Source organism: Dysidea avara, chromosome 13 (genome assembly GCF_963678975.1).
Source record: "Dysidea avara chromosome 13, odDysAvar1.4, whole genome shotgun sequence".
NCBI lineage: Eukaryota > Metazoa > Porifera > Demospongiae > Dictyoceratida > Dysideidae > Dysidea > Dysidea avara.
The window spans coordinates 18,678,983-18,699,326 of record NC_089284.1 but is presented as its reverse complement, the minus strand read 5'-3'; the positions used below and the strand labels follow the sequence as shown (position 1 = coordinate 18,699,326).

Here is a 20,344-nt window from a genome sequence, read left to right as displayed (position 1 = left end):
AAAGAAGTGAAGGGCTAAAGCCTCCTCCTCTTCAGATGGATCTTCACAATATGAAGCTATTGGAGGGGGCTTGTGATGTCACTAAGGGACATATCGTATACGTAAAGTGTCAAGGTAGAAAACTTTTGTAGATGAGCAAATGTGGCAGAAAACATGTAGGTAGGCAATCATTTACATAATGGTTAAATTTGAAGGGAAAGTTTTATAGCTAAAAAGTGACCTACGAATTGCACAAAAAATTTCCACATTGAATCTTTTGCATATAATTTTAAAATTTCAAACTGACAATTAGAGGAATCACCCTACCCTCTCCAGGACATGTCCCTGCTAATGCTCATTCTATGCATCACTATCACATCCACTGCTGTTGTGATGTATTTCAGAACACATGACACCCCAGATTGTTTCCACAGCAAAATAAGTTATTTTATTTCCTTAAAAACAAGTCCTTGACACAGTGGTCAGTCACTATTGTAGGTGATGACGGAACTCATCAAATATGTATGTTGGGATGTGTTGCTCCACCACCTGTGGATGGATCACATGATCAACAAGGGGTGTGGCTTTTGTACAACAGGAAACTTGTCTTAAGGCCACACAGGTTATCCTCCCTGTCTGCATCACTACATTAATGATTTGGTGCACCATTAATGATTGAATATAGCCATCAAGTTGGTTAATAAAAGATAATCTGTTTCCTGTTGTAGGTGTTACGGTCTATTAGTGGGTGTGGTACTCACCTTCCTAGGCATGTGACTATAATGTATAAACTCTTCCAGGAAGAACAACACATTAACAACATCACTGGATAGGTCAGCTGACTTCTCCCTATGATTACATCATCAATGACATCATTAATGGCATCACATGACATCACTTACTTTCCGGTATGCTGGGCATCCACCATAGATCTTATGTATTGCCCCAGGAGTGTCAAGCATTCCTCTGTGTGATTGGAGTGGAACTGCCTTAGGAATGTCAGACAGCCAGTCACAAATGGTGCACCATCTAACGGCTCCTTAGGGTTCTTACAAAACATCCCTCCTGTGGGACCAAACACATTCCAATTAGTACAGCAGAAAATTGCAAATCTGAAAAATTGTTATAGCAATTATTCTGTTCAATATAACAATTATTTTGTTCAGTATCAAAGTAAGGATTTTCTCACTGAGCTATGCTGTAAAACCATCATTCATCTCGCTTGGATCCTTACTTCATAATTTTTAAACCAGGCGTGCGCCCACAGCCAGCCAAAGGCTGGCTATGGGCCTGCACCTGGTTTACTGAAATTGTTTTTGTGTGTGTAGTGTGTGAGCGTGTGTGTGTAGTGCGTGTGTGTGTGTGTACCTAGTTACCTATCTACCTATGTTTGTCTGTACGCACCCATGTGAGCAAATTCGTTAAATGGAAAAGCAGCTTTTACGTAAGAAGTAAAAGTCAAACGAAGCCTATATTAAACTTCCGCACAGGTAAACTTTTGCTCTGAGGTGGTTTCTTTTTGGCAGTCTGAAATATGGGTGTGGCGACTCTCCTCCGACTTTGTGAATTACCTTCTATTCGGGTTTTACAGGCATTTAACAACTGAAAAACAACTGTGAAGGGCCTCGTAGACTACCAGGAATAGCCTATCCCTTCGAATTGAAAAGGGGCGTATCCCTTACGTACATGAACAAAAATGAAGAGCAGTTTTGAGGTTTTGTCGAGAGAATTTGTGGAAAAAAACATGATAGTCAAACTATAAAACAGTTTAGAAGATACTTCTGTGTGTAAAGTAATGATAAAAGCGGTTTGTTTACAAGCGCTTCCTTAGCAGCGCAATTGAAGAATTACGAAAATTCCATGAATTACGAAATACGAGAATTACAATAAATTAATTATGTATTATTGCACAACCAAAAACCTATATAATACATGTAGTTGGTTAATAACTTAATTTCAGATGAGTTAGCTAGCTGCATGGCGCCTGGTTTTTAGAAGTAGCACAACATCAACTTGTTTAAGTTTGTTTATACAGCTTAACAGGTGTACATCTGTATACCAGTGTGTACCAATGACCATATACAATAAGACATCAAGATTGGGAAAATGGGCTGGAACACTGTAGCCTGGAGACCTAACCCTTAATCTGTCTCGTGAGAACATGCGACCCTCCAAGGTTGGGTCATGGTAAATGCATACCCCAACATCTATGATAAGGCTCTGGCTGGTATATTTGGTGGTAAGCCAAATTACCCACACCAGATGCCCTATATGGTCTCTCCTAGCTGATATGCTACAGCGCAACCCATGTCACACTAACCAGCCAATAGTTTGGTATTATGAGTTAGTGGAAAGAAAGAGATGGGGAGGGACCTTTGGGTGGGATAAAACTTCTCCATCACTGCAAACAATTAGTGATACTACTGTTCCTTAGCTGCCACTACTATAGCATAGAATGATCTAGAACAGGCAGGCTGTTACATGTGCTACCACCTCAAACCTGTTATTGATACCTTCTAATCAGTGTTGGGAAAGTTACTTGGTCAATGTAATATATTACATATCACTCTTTACTTTTGGGCAATGTAATAAGTTACAATTACATATTACTCCAAATGAAAAGTAACGTAATATATTACATTAAGTTACTTTTGCTCTGACCATACACCTGTCCTTTACACCTTGTGTGTTAGTTACTGAGCTAGCATATAGTAAACACTCCTGTAAATATAGCTACTGGATTCTTGCACCTGTGTAGAGGTGCTCATTATTTTTACCACTTCAACCATACCTAAACATTGCTGGCAAATCACGTGACCAGTTGTCTAAGGTGTGGATAATTTTATTATAGGGGATCAGGACAGTAGATTATCGCAGCTACTAAGCTGTTGAGTAACACTAACTGGTTAGTAATGGACCTGGTAATGTGTTATGAATATCATTACACGTCACTAACGAACTGTAATAGTAACCTGTTACATAATAACACATTACTTTCATTACTAATATAGCGAATTATGGGTTCCTTGAAAGTAACTTAAGTTATATTACTAGACTATGTTATTCCCAACACTGCTTCTAATGCATACCACAATGCATAGTGATCAAGCTAATCCTATTGTTAGTTGTTTACTGACACCTTGCCACATAGTGTTTAACCTCTGTCCCATAGACTAATGTTGCTATGGCCACCTTCAAGTTAACATTCGTCTAAACTTGTATGACTGCTGTATTAGAGTATCTCAAGCCTCTAATAACCAAGGTGTGGTCAATATTTTCACTGTGCTAGCATTATAAGTACAGCTGAATGGGAGGTTCTCTGGTGTCAGAGTTAATTGAAAACTGCAGTACTCTGTAATGGAGAAGAGCTTACCATATTGAACTTCCCAACAAACCTTACCAGATCCTCACCAGCACATTTTGTTGGTTGGGTGAGTTTCTTGGGTAGAGAAAGTAGCTGTAGATTAACACCATAAACCCCAAGAATTCTATTTCCAGGGTTAGGGTTAGTATGGGGTTGACAACCAGTCCCAAAGCTTCAAACATCTGGTAGATCATTGGAATTAGCTCCTCCTTTTGACTAGTATATTATCCAGGTATGTGATTACCCATGCTCCCAGCATTCTCCCACCATGAGTTTCATAGTGGGGACTGATGGAGAAGCACTGAAATTGATAGCTCGTGTTCCCACTGAAACTGGAGGTGTTGACATTCACTAAGGGTTAGGGTTCCCTTCAATGATCATCCAATCCCTTTTGCTTGCATGAGGTCTGGGAGGTATGTAATCCCTCGCTTTGCAGCCTCCACTTCTGCACCTTTGAACAACACATATCTGTCTTGCGTTATTTGTTCCCAGTAGTGGTCCAGGCAGTGTGGAACTTTTTATAGTTAGATCCATCTGGCTCATTAACACCTCTAAATGATGCTTTGGGGTAGCCAGGGGTTCACACATATGATGTTTACATATGTTCTGTTTCTAGTCATTTTGGAGGACTCTTTTCTCCCTGGCACTTTGGTCCTTGTTGTATCTCTTTGGCTTGTTGGAGCCATAACGAGTTTGATTGCCACCCTTGCAGTCCCTGCTGTGTATTGTTGAGGGTGACTCACCTGACACCTTGTTGAGGGTGACTCACCTGACACCTTGTTGAGGGTGACTCACCTGACACCTTGTTGAGGGTGACTCACCTGACACCTTGTTGAGGGTGACTCACCTGACACCTTGTTTACAGGTCACCGCCCATTCAGAAATTGCCATCGTGATCATTACTATCATTGATCATTACTATCATTGATCAATACTATCATTGATCATTATTATCATTGATCATTACTATCATTGATCAGTACTATCATTGATCATTACTATCATTGATCAGTACTATCATTGATCATTACTATCATTGATCAATACTATCATTGATCAATACTATCATTGATCAATACTATCATTGATCATTATTATCATTGATCATTACTATCATTGATCAGTACTATCATTGATCATTACTATCATTGATCAATACTATCATTGATCAATACTATTATCACCTTTGTGACTATTGGTGCCTTCATGATCATTACTATTATCATGAGATCATGATGATCATGAGATCATGATGATCATGAGATCATGATGATCATTGCTATTATCATGAGATCATGATGATCATGATCATTACTATTATCACCATTGTGACTATTGGTGCCTTCATGATCATTACTATTATCATGAGATCATGATGATCATTGCTATTATCATGAGATCATGATGATCATGATCATTACTATTATCACCATTGTGACTATTGGTGCCTTCATGATCATTACTATTATCATGAGATCATGATGATCATTGCTATTATCATGAGATCATGATGATCATGAGATCATGATGATCATGATCATTACTATTATCACCATTGTGACTATTGGTGCCTTCATGATCATTACTATTATCATGAGATCATTACTATTATCACCATTGTGATTATTGGTACCTTTGCCACAACCTTCAGTTTCTCAGTAGTGTTGTCATTGACATCTCAATCAGTTACAAGAGACATGTGGCAGTTTCTATAGTCCAGAATAATGGTGTCATTGAACTCATGTGAACTCTTTACAAGAAATGATACTCCATAGTCCACAAATCTTACTTTTCTATCAGGTTCAGAAAAGTGTTATATTACAGCAGTTGAACAAAGCTGGTAGATAAATCAATACTAACTAGTAGTGAGCAACAACCGACACTATTACTATACATGCACAGACTTGAGACTTGGGTGAAATGATGGGTGTGCCAGGGTGGAATTGTCTGGTATATTGTGTAACCACATTCCTGATTTAGGGCACACGTGAGATGCTCATGTGATCCAGAAGGCAATTCGGCCACTACAAATCTCCAGTGTAAAACTCATGTGGAGTAAACAGCCCAAAATAGCCCATGAAAGCTAAACACCCTGAAACCCATGTCACACTGAACAAGTACACAGAAAAATTTGAAATTTTCAACTAGAGTAGGGACCATAGCACATCAATAAAAAGTACTGAAACAAGTTGGAGTAGTCCATGATATTAAATCACAGTAAAACAATAAGAAGTGTTATTTCTTATTGTTTTACTGTGATTTAATATCATGCACTACTCCAGCTTGTTTCAGTACTTTTTATCAATGTGCTATGATCCCTACTCTAGTTGATTTAACTTTTTTTTGTAAATAATTATCATGACAGGTGAACCCACGCATATCGCATCTGAAATGGCGCCTCGTGCCCCTGCTATATCAATTATCGTCTGAAAAGTGAAGTATCCATTACGCTTCGTTGTCAGCTATGTTCAACCCGTTACACAGCCGTAAAAATCAAGAACTATTCAAAAAGCACCTTTGCAATCAAAATAACCACTATGAAAAATAAGGACGATTTCCGTTACGAAGGGAAACCATCACATGCTACTGCCAATTCGACACTTTTTGCTATCAACAAAGATGAATGGGACACAAAGGAGGACACTGGTAAGTCCATGAAGAATGCATTGCACGTACTACGGTTGCCAAAAGGCACCTCTCGGGCTGAAGCAACATTGAACAGTGAAAAATCAAGCCCGTAGCCTTAGCCGTTATCGAGTTACGCTTGTCTGAAGGCATCAGTCAGTTACTCAGTCAGTAGAAAATTCAGTTAAATAAATGTTTTTTAAAATTCTGTAGCAGCTTGTTGAAAGCGTTTCTGGTCGATCTGAAAGCTTGTTTGGGCTTAGTTTTACCTAACCAATACTGCCTCATCGTCTGGGAAAATTGAGGCTGGTTTTGGGTGATGTTATTTCGTGGGCCACAACTACTCCTTTGTGGTCCCTACCATACAGTACTATCTGTATGATATACCAGATTAGGTATATCAATGAGAATCAACTTCTTTAGAGGGGGAGGGAGGGAGGGAGGGAAAACAGCAGCTCCTCAACTCACTACAACGCGTTTGTTGAACGTCACTAAGTAACTTGTAAGCAGGCAGATTTTTCCAATTTAAAATTCCCAGTGCACATGATGATCATGCTGTGCTCTCGCTAGCATTTTACTTTTTACTAGATGTACGTGAGAACTAAAGTTATACAAATGTGAGAACCTTCTAGTTAACACTGTTTAACAGCAATTTGACATAGCATACTACTCAATCCAGCTTGTTTCAGTACTTTTTATTGTGGCACTACATTGTCCCTACTCTAGTTTAAAATTCCATTTTTGTTTGTGAACTTTTCCTGCAAGTGCATGACTACTATACACACTGTATAATAATGCAAATTACTCCAACTGGAGACTGGGCCCGAATGAGGCGCGGGAGGTGTTTCTACTGTTCACACACTGAACTCAAAATCACACTTTATACCAAGCATTATGGTGCGACGAACTCTACCAGTACAAATAATCACTTGCATCAGCCTTCATGGGCTTGAAAGGATAGCTTTTCTGACAAAAGGATAGTAACAAAGCGTTTTGGGTCTTTACAAGCAATAACTTCCGGCGAGTTCTCCAATATAGCTAAATGCCTTCTCTGCTGGCATGTCTCTGCTGGCATGGTAATATTGTTATTGGTAATATGGTATGGCTCATTTACAGGTTTACTAAATCACTTAGTCACCTACACATGTTCACTTAGTAACCCGCCCTCAAGCAATTTTGTACATGATAGATAATTATAACACGAAAGGCACACTGTAGTACTTGATAATACTGTAATAGTCTTCTTCTCCGTGTTCCGCAAATAATTCTGGACAAATAGTAAACTAAACGGCATATGTACTGTAGCTCTAGCCGTTACTTTGGTTACCGGTCGAATAATTATTTTTTTGGGCGCTGTAAGGACTTCAGGAAGAAACCATTCCGTTGTTCTGCATTGCTCTTTCACCCCACACTCATGCTCTGGCTATAAAGGTATGTACTTTAAACCATAAGTTAGACACCGTGACCAACGGGAACTAAGCGATTTAGTAACCCCTCTGGCCCTTAGTAGCACCCTCGCTGCGCTTGGGACGCTACAGCCTCAGGCCATCAGGGTTACTAAATCGCTTAGTTCCTTTGGTCTTGGTGTCTTAACTATTATTTCTTGACTCAAAAACAGCAGCTCCTCAACTCACTACAACTCATTTGTTGAATGTTGCTAAATAACTTGAGATTTTTCCAATTTAAAATCCCCCCCCACCTCCCTGATGACCACGTTGTGCTCTTGCTATATAGTATTTTACTTTTTACTCTTATGTACGTGAGAATTAGAGTTATACAAATGTGAGAACCTTCTAGTTTTAACTTGCGGTTAAACTTGTAGGAGTCCATAAGTCACACAGCACAAGGAGTGTTTAACATCCATACATGGCCTCTGCCCATCAGAATTCCTTATATGGATAGTCATGAATGTTACAGTGATTAAGGGTGCTCAGTCAATGACTGCTGTGATTTAATATTCCTTTATGCTTTGTGAGGCTTGTGAGCTCTTGTTCGTGAAGCCAGTGAGACATCTGAACAACTAACAGGTTATGGATACTATTCAGAGGAGGTAGGACATGACGTCACAATAATTGCGTGACGTTTGCGTACTGTACATTTTTAGCATAGGGTATGGTTCTAGTAAACTTTGAAGTTTATCACTGGATTTATTGTAATTCACTAGTGTAGAAATCGTTTCATGTGATGAGCTTCATTGAGCTCCAGCAATTTTACGATGAACTTTGCAATAGAGCGTTATTTAGAATAAAATCTGATCTTATTTTCAGGTACCTGTGTTATTGTTCGATGTATTCTTAGTCATTAGTAGTAAATGCAATCGACTTCGGTGTCTACAATGATGCAAGTAGCTAGTATATTAGTTTTTCATCATACAATTATCATTGGAATTCAATTACATTATGCAAAAATCGGATGCGTTATGACATCATGTCCCTACCCCCCTGGATACTATTAGCAGTAGTTGGCAACAAGCTACACATCAACACATGTACACTAAGGGTGGTGTGATTACATCATACATTATGACATCAATACTTACCAACACTCTTATGGTAAGCTAGTTTTGTTAACTGAGTGAGGATGAACACAAACATGACATTTGTTAACCACTGGACTGGTTTGAGAGTAGCGTAGATCTGTTAACAGGTGATAACTAATAGCCACAATCAGTTACGTATACCTGTAGCACTAACCTTAGTAAGTGGATCATGTATACCAGCTGACTCCACGTAAGGTGTCAACTCGTATATCACAGTATTGTCTTCCCCAGGGTATGGGTGTGATGGGTCTTTGTAATGTGCCTCAACAGCACTTAGTAGTGACCTAGTACACAATGACACTTACACACTAAAGAGGACACAGCTACACACCAAAGGGGACACGGGTACACACTAAAAGGGATACAGTTACACACTAAAGGGGAAACAGTTACACACTAAAGGGGACACAGTTACACGCTGTAAGGGAAACAGTTACACACAGGGATACAGTTACACAGTGGGAGACACAGTTACACACTAAAGGGATCACAGTTACATACTGGTTTAAAGCCTGCATGGAGCTCGCTAAAAGTTTGGAGTCATATTTACATGTCCTGTTCAGTTCTTGCATGATCTGTCTTCTGATCAACTGAATTTGCCCAACCTGTGATGACTGTATCAAATGATCACAATACAGATCACATGATCACCTTCATTACAGTGTCCACCATTGGTCCCCATAATCTACTACACTTTGAAATCACATGACCATATTGCTTTGGGGCGTCCGCTACAGGTAGATGACAATCTGTCCTCACCCCTACCCCACATTGTGACATGCTTACCAACGATTGAAGTTAGTGGCATCAGTTGCTGGAAGAAGGCCTTTAGAATTGCCATGAACTGGTTGTGTTTCATCAGCGTATTTAAGAGGTAGCGATGGAATGACTGAATTTCTCGTACTATTATGAAGCAGAAGAGTCTATCGAGAGCTGACAGGCCAAAGACATCAACAGCTTCCTGTGACAGTAACGTACCACACCAGTGACACCACCATCCTTCCTTACACACACTACACACCACCCCACCCCACACTACACCACACAGACACAACACCACACCACACCACACTACACTACACACTACACCACACACAGACACACTACTACACACACACTACTACACACACACCACACTACACCACACTACACTACACCACACACAGACACACTACAAACACACACTACACCACACACAGACACACTACAAACACACACTACACCACACAGACACAACACACCACACTACACCACACACAGACACACTACAAACACACACTACACCACACAGACACAACACACTACACCACACAGACACAACACACTACACCACACCACACTACACTACACACAGACACACTACTACACACACACTACATACCCTTAGCTGTCCCCAGACCTTCAAGTTGACAACTTCCAGTCTAGTGCGATTGTCATACCAGGCACTCATTGGGTCTATGTATGATGTAGTCCTAGAAACAAGAGCATATCAAACTACAAGTCACACCAGACCATAATGTAAATCACATTGAGCTACAACATCAAATTATTAAGCTACAACATGACTTACATCACAGCCACGTTGTGTTACAAACATAATCCACACCATAATGTAAGCCACGTTGTGTTACAAACATAACCCACACCATAATGTAAGCCACGTTGTGTTACAAACATAACCCACACCACAATGTAAGCCACGTTGTGTTACAAACATAACCCACACCATAATGTAAGCCATGTTGCGTTACAAACATAACCCACACCATAATGTAAGCCGCGTTGTGTAACAAATATAACCAATACCATAATGTAAGCCATGTTGTGTTACGAACATAACCCACACCATAATGTAAGCCACGTTATGTTACAAACATAACCAACACCATAATGTAAGCCACGTTGTGTTACAAACATAATCCACACCATAATGTAAGCCACGGTGTGTTACGAACATAACCCACACCATAATGTAAGCCACGTTGTGTTACAAACATAATCCACACCATAATGTAAGCCACGGTGTGTTACGAACATAACCCACACCATAATGTAAGCCACGTTGTGTTACAAACATAATCCACACCATAATGTAAGCCACGGTGTGTTACGAACATAACCCACACCATAATGTAAGCCATGTTGTGTTACAAACATAACCCACCATAATGTAAGCCACGTTGTGTTACAAACAACCCACCATAATGTAAGCCACATTGTGTTACGAACATAATCCACACCGTAATGTAAGCCACGTTGTGCTACAAACATAACCGACACCATAATGTAAGCCATGCCGTTTTACAAACATAACTGACACCATAATGTAAGCCACGTTGTGTTACTAACATAACCCACATAATGTAAACCATGCTGTTTTACAAACATAACCCACACCATAATGTAAGCCACGTTGTGTTACTAACATAACCCACATAATGTAAACCACGCTGTTTTACAAACATAACCCACACCATAATATAAGCCACGCTGTGTTACAAACATAAACCACACCACAATGTAAGCCACACTGTACTACAAACTAAGCCACACCACATCATAAAGTAAGTCACACACCTTGTATCAGTAATCTTCAAGATTTCACTGGCTAGTCTGCCAATGAATGTGGCAGAGCCATCAACAGGTTTATACCGAGGTATTGGTATTGTTGTTGACTGGTATATTGACTGCCAGTCGTAAACCTTCTGTCGTAGGAAAACATTACACTCTTGTTCTACGTTATAATTGATGACACGGGACACCTACAACACAGTTAGTAACACTCTAGTAACACAGTATTAATGCAGGAATAACACATTAGAGTAATACTAGTAACACAGTAGTAATTAACACATTAGTAACACAGTATTAATTAACACATTAGTAACACAGTATTAATTAACACATTAGTAACACAGTATTAATGCAGGAGTAACACAGTATTAATGCAGGAATAACACATTAGAGTAATACTAGTAACACAGTAGTAATTAACACATTAGTAACACAGTATTAATTAACACATTAGTAACACAGTATTAATGCAGGAGTAACACAGTATTAACGCAGGAGTAACACATTAGAGTAATACTAGTAACACAGTATTAATGCAGGAGTAACACAGTGGTAACACAGTAGCAAAACTAGTAACACAGTATTAATGCAGGAGTAACACAGTGGTAACACAGTAGCAATACTAGTAACACATTAGTAACGCAGGAGTAACACAGTAGCAATACTAGTAACACATCAGTAACACAGTATTAATGCATGAGTAACACAATAATAACACAGTGGTAACATAGTAACACAGTATTAACACAGTGGTAACATAGTAACACAGTATTAACACAGTGGTAACATAGTAACACAATAATAACACAGTGGTAACATGGTAGTAACACAGTGGTAACATAGTAACACAGTATTAACACAGTGGTAACATAGTAACACAATAATAACACAGTGGTAACATGGTAGTAACACAGTGGTAACATAGTAACACAGTATTAACACAGTGGTAACATAGTAACACAGTTATTAACACAGTGGTAACATAGTAACACAGTATTAACACAGTGGTAACATGGTAGTAACACAGTGGTAACATGGTAGTAACAAAGTGGTAACATGGTAGTAACAAAGTGGTAACATGGTAGTAACAAAGTGGTAACATGGTAGTAACACAGTAGTAACATGGTAACATAGTATTAACAAAGTGGTAACATGGTAGTAACACAGTATTAACATGGTAACATAGTATTAACAAAGTGGTAACACAGTATTAACATGGTAACATAGTAGTAACACAGTGGTAACATAGTAGTAACAAAGTGGTAACATGGTAGTAACACAGTAATACATGGGAAGTCACCACCTACATTGTTGCCATGGGTGATAATGAGCCATTATCGTTGATGTTTTCACTTAAATTGGTAGTGCTACTGGTCTTAACAAGACCTTCAAGGTCCAATGACTTGAGTTAATTTGAAAGCTATGAGATTGTTGTCAATTTGTCTCTCAAAACAACCTCAGGCCACTTAAACCATTTACGTTCCCATCAGTGGACAAGAGGATATGTCCAAAAGATACCCTAAAGGCCTACATAGCAAGGACTGACTTCTTCAAAGGTGAGGAAAAAATTAACTTTCTCTTTCTTACGTAAAACCTCTCAGCCCACTTCAGTGGCCAGATGGATAGTTACCCTGCTCTCAAATTAGCTGGGATAGATACTGAGTCTCATTCAGTGAGAAATACTTCAGATAACGCAGCAGCATCAGCTGCAATTACAACAAATCAAATAATGGATGCTGATTGGAGATCTGAATGAGGTTTTACTATAAACCAGCCAATGATCCCAGCGGTATTGTCCATCTCACTACAAAAATCACCTGTGATCTGAGTGTAATTACCTGAATGGCTCAGATCGCAGAGTGATTGCCAGCTATTCTGGATTACATGAGGAATGTGAGGTGAATATATCAACGTCCCACCCATCCCTTACCCGTTGATACATTCAACTGTTTTGTTTAGGGAAGCAGAGCCATTACTCCAATCAGCAAATCTGCCTTAGCAACAAAACATGGCCAATTGGTATAGGCACATAGCAGTACTTATATGGCAGTCACTTCCTTTTTTATTAATCCCACAAATTAAAACTTGCTGAAATACGTTGATATGTTCACCTCACATTCCTCATGTAATCCAGAATAGCTGGCTGTGATCTGAGCCATTGAGGTAAGTATGACTTATAATACAAAAGTATCATTATGACTATGATGAAGGTCTATTCTAAATAATGCTCACCTCTTCTTGCCAAATCTTCAACCCATAGATATTAACATAATCCTGGATGTATTCAAACGATCGACGGAACCCAGACATCTTTTCTGCTAGTGAACGCAGTGCCGTCTCCAGATCAGTAGACTAAATGTCATGGTAATAGTGACATCACAGAGAGGGGAATTACCTTATTCTTCACATTAAAGATGAGACTAGTATGGAGTGTGTGAGACACTTGTTTAACAAGCTCTTTACGAATTCCATCTTCTAACAACTTCTTAGGATCAACCTGTAAGTATTGATCAATGGTGAAATTGTGATTGCTGAGAACAATGATCAAGCTGTGATCAATGATCAAATTGTGATTGCTGAAATCAGCAATAAATTGTCAAAGCTCAGCTAAAGTATTCAAGGTATGATGATTACACAACTTTTGATAGCCTATGGACTTGATCCAGTATTCCAGTCCAAACCACACTTCTATTATTAGTTTAATGGCAACACTACAAGGGTGTCATGATCTGAGAAATCAGCAATTTGGTGTCAATAGATAGTGGTATGGTTCAAAGCCAGAGTGTTGTTGCTATAAGCACAAAGGATTGTTAGGCAGTAAAGCCCAGCTATTAAACTTACGTATTGTAACTGATGAAAATATAAGATGGAATGCTATTCATAGATGTTGGCACCAACCAACAATCAATTAAAATCACTCACCAACCAGCCTTGTATATAGCCACCACTATTCTAATCCATAAAATATCCCTGACTATTTGCATGGCAATGAAATACCCTATAACATCATTTCTGCCTTGTAGAAACATATTAACAACATTTTCCAAGCTTGACATATTGTCCTCTTGTATGTAGTGTTGTGTAACAGCTTGATGTATTGTCTCCTTGTATGTAGTGGTGTGTAACAGCTTGAAGTATTGTCCCCCTGTATGTAGTGGTATGTAACGGCTTGATGTATTGTCCCCTTGTATGTAGTGGTATGTAACAGCTTGATGTATTGTCCCCTTGTATGTAGTGGTGTGTAACAGCTTGATGTATTGTCCCCTTGTATGTAGTGGTATGTAACAGCTTGATGTATTGTCCCCTTGTATGTAGTGGTGTGTAACAGCTTGATGTATTGTCCCCTTGTATGAAGTAGTGTGTAACAGCTTGATGTATTGTCCCCTTGTATGTAGTGGTGTGTAACAGCTTGATGTATTGTCCCCCCGTATGTAGTAGTGTGTAACAGCTTGATGTATTGTCCCCTTGTAAGTAGTGGTGTGTAACAGCTTGATGCACAGCAGGACCTTGATTTAGTCGATTATCCGAACAGTATAAGTGACTGCTCTATTAGAGTATTTCAACATTAAGTGAACGTTTAGAGTAAGTGTATGTTCTATTAGAGTAGTTGAATAGATCTCTGTATATAAATGAATGGGCTTCATTTATCCAAACAAATTCACTTATCTGAACACTCTTACGATTGAACTGGTACACAGATGTTCGGATAGTGGAGGTTGTACCTAGTGTTGTAAACGTAGCTGAAACATAATGGATGGCTACTTTGCTATAGTTCACTTATGATAAATTAGGAAAATTGACCTCACACGTGTAAGTACTTCAATATGGCTTCATACCATGTTCATGGCTCAATTGAGTATGAACAAATTATATACTGATCACATCTTTACATCTCGATCACATTGATCACTATGATTGCTAACCTTGACCACCCCCACAAGAGTAGTCTTCATCATCAATACTCCTTCGGTAAACACTGATATAGAATGAGTCAATTTGGCCACTTCATAACGATCCTCTAATTGTGCAAACTCTTTCATCTTATCCTTGTCCAGTCTTGCTGGCACCTGTACATTACTCCATAGCAACCCGCCCTAGCAACAACAGCATAGCTCACCTCTTTGACACGGTGAGTCTGCATCTCAATAATTAGATGTAGTACTTGAAACATGGTCTCTGGGATGATTTGCATCACCTATGGCAACACATCACCATGGCAACATGGTAACATATCAAGGGCTATATATAGTATGTACACGTTGAGCTGAGTCTTCAAAAACATTTTAATAATAACTCATGATTAGGGATGGAATTAAACAAGTTCTTGAAACACGGCTCATCTGTAGTACTACTTGACCTGCGACACTATTTATGAACAATTAAACCTAAAGATTTCCTATGGGGGAAGGCATAAAATGACCACCTGTTGCATATCTTTCCTGGGAAGCCAAACACACTAGTATGTTCTTGACACCTTTACTAATTATATGATTGGTTGAAGTGTCATTTCTCTTGAGGAAAAAATCTGCTTTTCTGTCTTCTCAGGGTTCAGCTACATACACTACTACAGATGAGCTGATAAAACAAGACAGTAAAGATCAATAACATAATTGAAATATACTGGGTCATACTACATGACTAAATTTATGTATATTTTCAGTACACACTGAAACAAAGCTCAAATCAATAAAATTTTTACACCATCAGATTTGTCTGTTCATTGAGAATAAGAACAAGAATGAGTTCATAATACAAAGCAATGACCTCTTGGTAAGAAAATATTTGTTCCACATTCATACAGCAAAGGGCACAGGCACACTTGTTTACAGTGTGGAAGAGACAATCATCATTAATGGCATGTTTCTTTGCGCACACGGAGAAATATGGCAAAGTATTAAACCTTGATGGGTTAATAATACACCCCCCACCCCCTGTAGACTGAGCAAAGCCTTGTGTAGCCTGTTTCAGTTACAGTATAATAGCTGTAATTCTTGATGCTCCAAACACTACACAAACTACAAAATGGGATTCAAGGAATATGCAAACTGATAATAAGCAGTGACACTAAAGGTGTGAAAAACATAATTTTTTTGCTGCATCGTAAGTTCAAATGTGACAGAACCTGTGAAAAACCGACAAAACAGTGGATCATCGCGCAAGTCTAAATTTACAGTATCAATAAAGCATTGAATACAATATATTCTTAGTGAAGGAAGGGCCTAACAACAAAAACCTGAATATCATCTTACTGGTCCCACGGATACACAAGTTATCAGCTTTGTTTAAGTAACGTCAAAACAATAGTACATGATCGATCTTTCTTCACTAGTTACATAGTTAAGAAATGTGATACAGCTTACCCAGTAATAAATTCCCCAATTCATGCTAAACACAATGGCACAAATTTCAACTCTGTATGTCATTCTGCTTGTAAGTTATAACCATTTTAGTAAGCGCCTGTAATTTATTACTTGCTATACAAATCGGTTCTTTTCTGTTGTTGCTACTTCGTAGGGCTGTAACTCAATTGGCATGCAAGGCTGAAACTTTGTCACAACATATAGTATATTATACACAGGAATTTGAAAAATGTACGATTCTGTCAGGTTTTCACAGATCCGGTCACAAATGGGACCTTATAAGGTTTTCTGGAAGTAAAACCTTTTATGAGAATGTTGTACATTTCACACACAGTGTACACACATGTCACACACAGTGTACACGTTACACACAGTGTACACACATGTCACACACAGTGTACACGTTACACACAGCGTACACATCATACAGTGTACACGTCATACAGTGTACACGTCACACGCAGTGTACATGTACATACAGAGCTCACCTTGCGAACATAAGCTACCAATTCCCGGGAGTAATACGCAGATACACTACCCAGATCTTTACTCTTTGCCCCACTGATTCTGACCAATGGCAAGTCCAAGGCTGACGCCATCTGTAGTCATAGTAACCACATAGACAGCACATGTACTAATGAACTAGTACCTTGAGAAATGTCGCCCTTAGCTTGATCACCAGACTAGGGTTCTTTTTAATGCCCTCTTGCATGAATACAGTATAGCTATCGATCAATATCCAAGCATAGGACAAGTCAGCTACAAACTGTAGAGTAATCAGCACCTGCAATGTGACATAATAATGACATCATGTGATGCAATATGACACAAAACAGCAGTGGTCATTGGTTTAGTCTGTACCTACACTTGTCCCTGTACATGAACAGAGTAAACTTCTTCATCATTACACAATATGTGTCTGATCTTGATTTTGATTGTTCTATTACAGGGGTTTGATCTTGACTGCTTATCACAGGGGCATGATCTTGACTGTTTATTATAGGGGTGAATCCAAAGGGGAAGCTAAGCTACACAGGGACACACCGTATACACAGAAATTATTGCAGCATGTGATTTTCGTGTTTAGTAGATACCGTGAAACTTTATCACGTTAAAATTTATGTGTGTCCTGACAAACTTTAACTCACTTTACTGATAAATTAGTGTGGCTCCTGGTGTGTGATAGTGTTATATGAATATGTGGACTCCACATATGCTGCAAACAGTATCACACATTCCCAATATTAAAGTGAGTAAGTGAGTATGGCTCACAAAAGAAGCTGGCCTACTGCAAGACTAGACTACACCTCACACAGAGATTGCCACTACTTTGCTACTTGGTTAAGAGCAATCTATATGACGCTTGAAGTAAACAGACCCTTCGTAGCTGTGTGGTCGAGAACATCTTTGAAATAAAGGTGCAATGTGTCGTGAATTGTTTATATGTGAAGCCGTTTAAGTTTTCCCGATACACATGATTATTATGTGTACAATAAAATCATGTGTGTGTGTCAATGGATGGGAGAACAATCTTAAGAACTATGACAGATTTTATTCTATCGCTGTAAAAGGAAGAAACAAGCAGCTGGGAAGTAATTGACACTACACAACAACCTGTGTTCACCAGGTATCACAACCAGGCAGGTTGTAACAGCAATGTTATTATATGAAACAAAGCGCTTTGCAGCTTTGCATGAGATAATCATACCTTCTACCATCATGTATCGCTTTATTACAATGTTAGACAGCCCAGGGGGTATTCTAAGCTAGCTCACCTGGCTTACAATCATCATACAAGGACAGGTATATAAAGACTGCCACATTAATGACACATGTGATCTATAACAATGAGCGTTTGTTTATGATTACATCATAAACTTAAACGGCTTCACGTATAAACAATAGACGCTTTGCAAAACCACGCCTTCTTTTTAAAAACCATAGTAACCGAGCCGCCGCCATTTTCATTGGGGCCAGTGTTCATAGTGGCGTATGGCATATTCCTTTATACTGCTTTGCAGCACCGCTGTTAGTTCCTTTTGGAAAAGGAGAAGTTTGTTTTCGGGAAATGATGAAGTGTTGGGTGAACTGAGCTTGGAAATCGACACCCAGCCGCTGCTTTTGGAGAATTGAAAATCTGGCCGTGGTGAAGAAAGTCGTTTCGATTAAAAGTTTCACTCTCCGCAAGTTTGTTATCAGACAGAAGTAATGAAAACTTACTGTGAGTGTAATATACAACTCACAAATACTGTCTTCTGGTATTCAATGTGTTGAGATTCAAGCCACTGATCATGAGTTCCCCCCCAGCCGGTCACACTCAGGCTGGACCATGACTTACCCTTGCCACTAGTACTAGCCAGCTACTGTGAGAATATTGGAATGATTACTCTGTTGTACTTGCTGGAAAAGCCAGGAGCACAATACATTAAGTCCAACATTAAGAGACTATCCAGAAAAGAGGAAGGGCTACATGTTAAGTTATATATTCAAAGTGAAGTGTAAAGCTGTTAGTGTATAGTGTGGTGAGCCTCTTGCTCTCACTTATCTGAAGATAGCATGGTGTATCTGACAGAGACAAGACGTAGTGTGGTACGTCAGTAGACACTAGTACATGAGGATATGATTTTTACACAATTTCTATACTCGTCATCAGTTTTAGTTGTGTCATCATTATGCATATGGCTATCTCTGTACACTCATAAGAGTACTAGCTATGTTACACACAGTATATGAAAGGAATGGATGATTAACTACTTTATGTGTTATAGGAACAATTGATAATTCCACAGCCACGGCAGCTACATGAAATGAGGATGGCATATTGGATGGTGCTGTTGTTTGCAATCACTGCTTGTGGTGCTGACACGTATTTTTGTAGATCCCCAGATACTGCTTTCAAACAGCTTACAAGCTGATAATCCAAACTGTATGCATAATTATATATAAGCTATTCAGATATTAATTTGATTTTCATTCAAAAGGTGTATGCATATACCGGTAGGTGGAACAAAGGTCTTAGTGAGTCACATTGCTTGCATGGCAATGAGTTCTCTTGTTTCTGCAATAGAAAATACTCAATGTGTATGGCACACACACCTTGCAGAGCAGCACTTTTATGTATTCATTCACCTACTGAGTATACCGTCTTCAAGTATGTGGAACTGAGGTCTTGGTGAGCGACATTGCTTGCATGGCAATGCCCTCTCATCTCTGCAATTGAAAATTCACACTCCTTGCAGAGCAGTGAGTGCTTTTATGTATTCACTTACCTACTGAAGATACCGTCTAACTATTCTTCAGTGATGTCTGCAGCAGCTGAGAACACAGTATATACCAGCACTGTCGACTTGTACTGACTAGTTTTGCGCCCTGTTCAACCCTGATAACCAGCTGCATCTAATCAATTTTAAAGCTCTGAACACTCCCATAGTCTGTTGTTTAACAATACTGCTCTGCTTGAGGTGCTGTCAACATCGAATTTCAATGCTACGCAATCACAATTATTCATACCGGCCCCAATGAAAATGGCGGCCGGTCGGTTACCATAGTTTTTAAAAAGTGGGCGTGGTTTTGCAAAGCGTCTATTCATGACTTTAAGCAATAGTGATCCGTGAAATTTAAAACGTAAAAATTCTTGGCTAAGAGGCATGCTAATTAAAACACAAAAATCCTGACAAACTACACAACTGTGAAATATACATATCGTGAAAATTTCCAGGATGTGTCCACAGTGGTCAGCAGTGGTCAGGCAGGACCAGCCACCACTACCACTCATCAACCACTACAAATTGGACCTCAGCGTGGCTGTTGCTACCCATTTAAACACCCATGTGTTGCCAATGTTACAGGTGCGTGCTATATATTTTAAAGTACTGGACTACAGTGCTATTGTTATGCCTTGAC

The 20,344-nt window shown here is 39.1% G+C and overlaps 1 protein-coding gene across 1 annotated transcript in view; it reads right to left on the bottom strand.

Moving 5' to 3' along the window:
* Positions 1-352: 352 nt before the first annotated feature.
* The window catches only part of LOC136242625 (WASH complex subunit 5-like), a 50,772-nt gene continuing 30,780 nt past the window's right edge, over positions 353-20,344 (bottom strand). Inside the window, exons 15-30 of the mRNA XM_066034068.1 lie at positions 17,091-17,225; positions 16,930-17,040; positions 15,199-15,276; positions 15,005-15,148; positions 13,477-13,578; positions 13,314-13,433; positions 11,085-11,269; positions 9,889-9,979; positions 9,294-9,468; positions 9,159-9,238; positions 9,009-9,112; positions 8,662-8,791; positions 8,508-8,604; positions 882-1,044; positions 741-828; positions 353-528 (exon numbers count right to left, since the gene is read on the bottom strand). Of these exons, the coding sequence (XP_065890140.1) occupies positions 469-528; positions 741-828; positions 882-1,044; positions 8,508-8,604; positions 8,662-8,791; positions 9,009-9,112; positions 9,159-9,238; positions 9,294-9,468; positions 9,889-9,979; positions 11,085-11,269; positions 13,314-13,433; positions 13,477-13,578; positions 15,005-15,148; positions 15,199-15,276; positions 16,930-17,040; positions 17,091-17,225 (1,863 nt within the window). The 3' untranslated portion in view covers positions 353-468. The remainder of the gene's footprint in view (positions 529-740; positions 829-881; positions 1,045-8,507; positions 8,605-8,661; positions 8,792-9,008; positions 9,113-9,158; positions 9,239-9,293; positions 9,469-9,888; positions 9,980-11,084; positions 11,270-13,313; positions 13,434-13,476; positions 13,579-15,004; positions 15,149-15,198; positions 15,277-16,929; positions 17,041-17,090; positions 17,226-20,344) is intronic.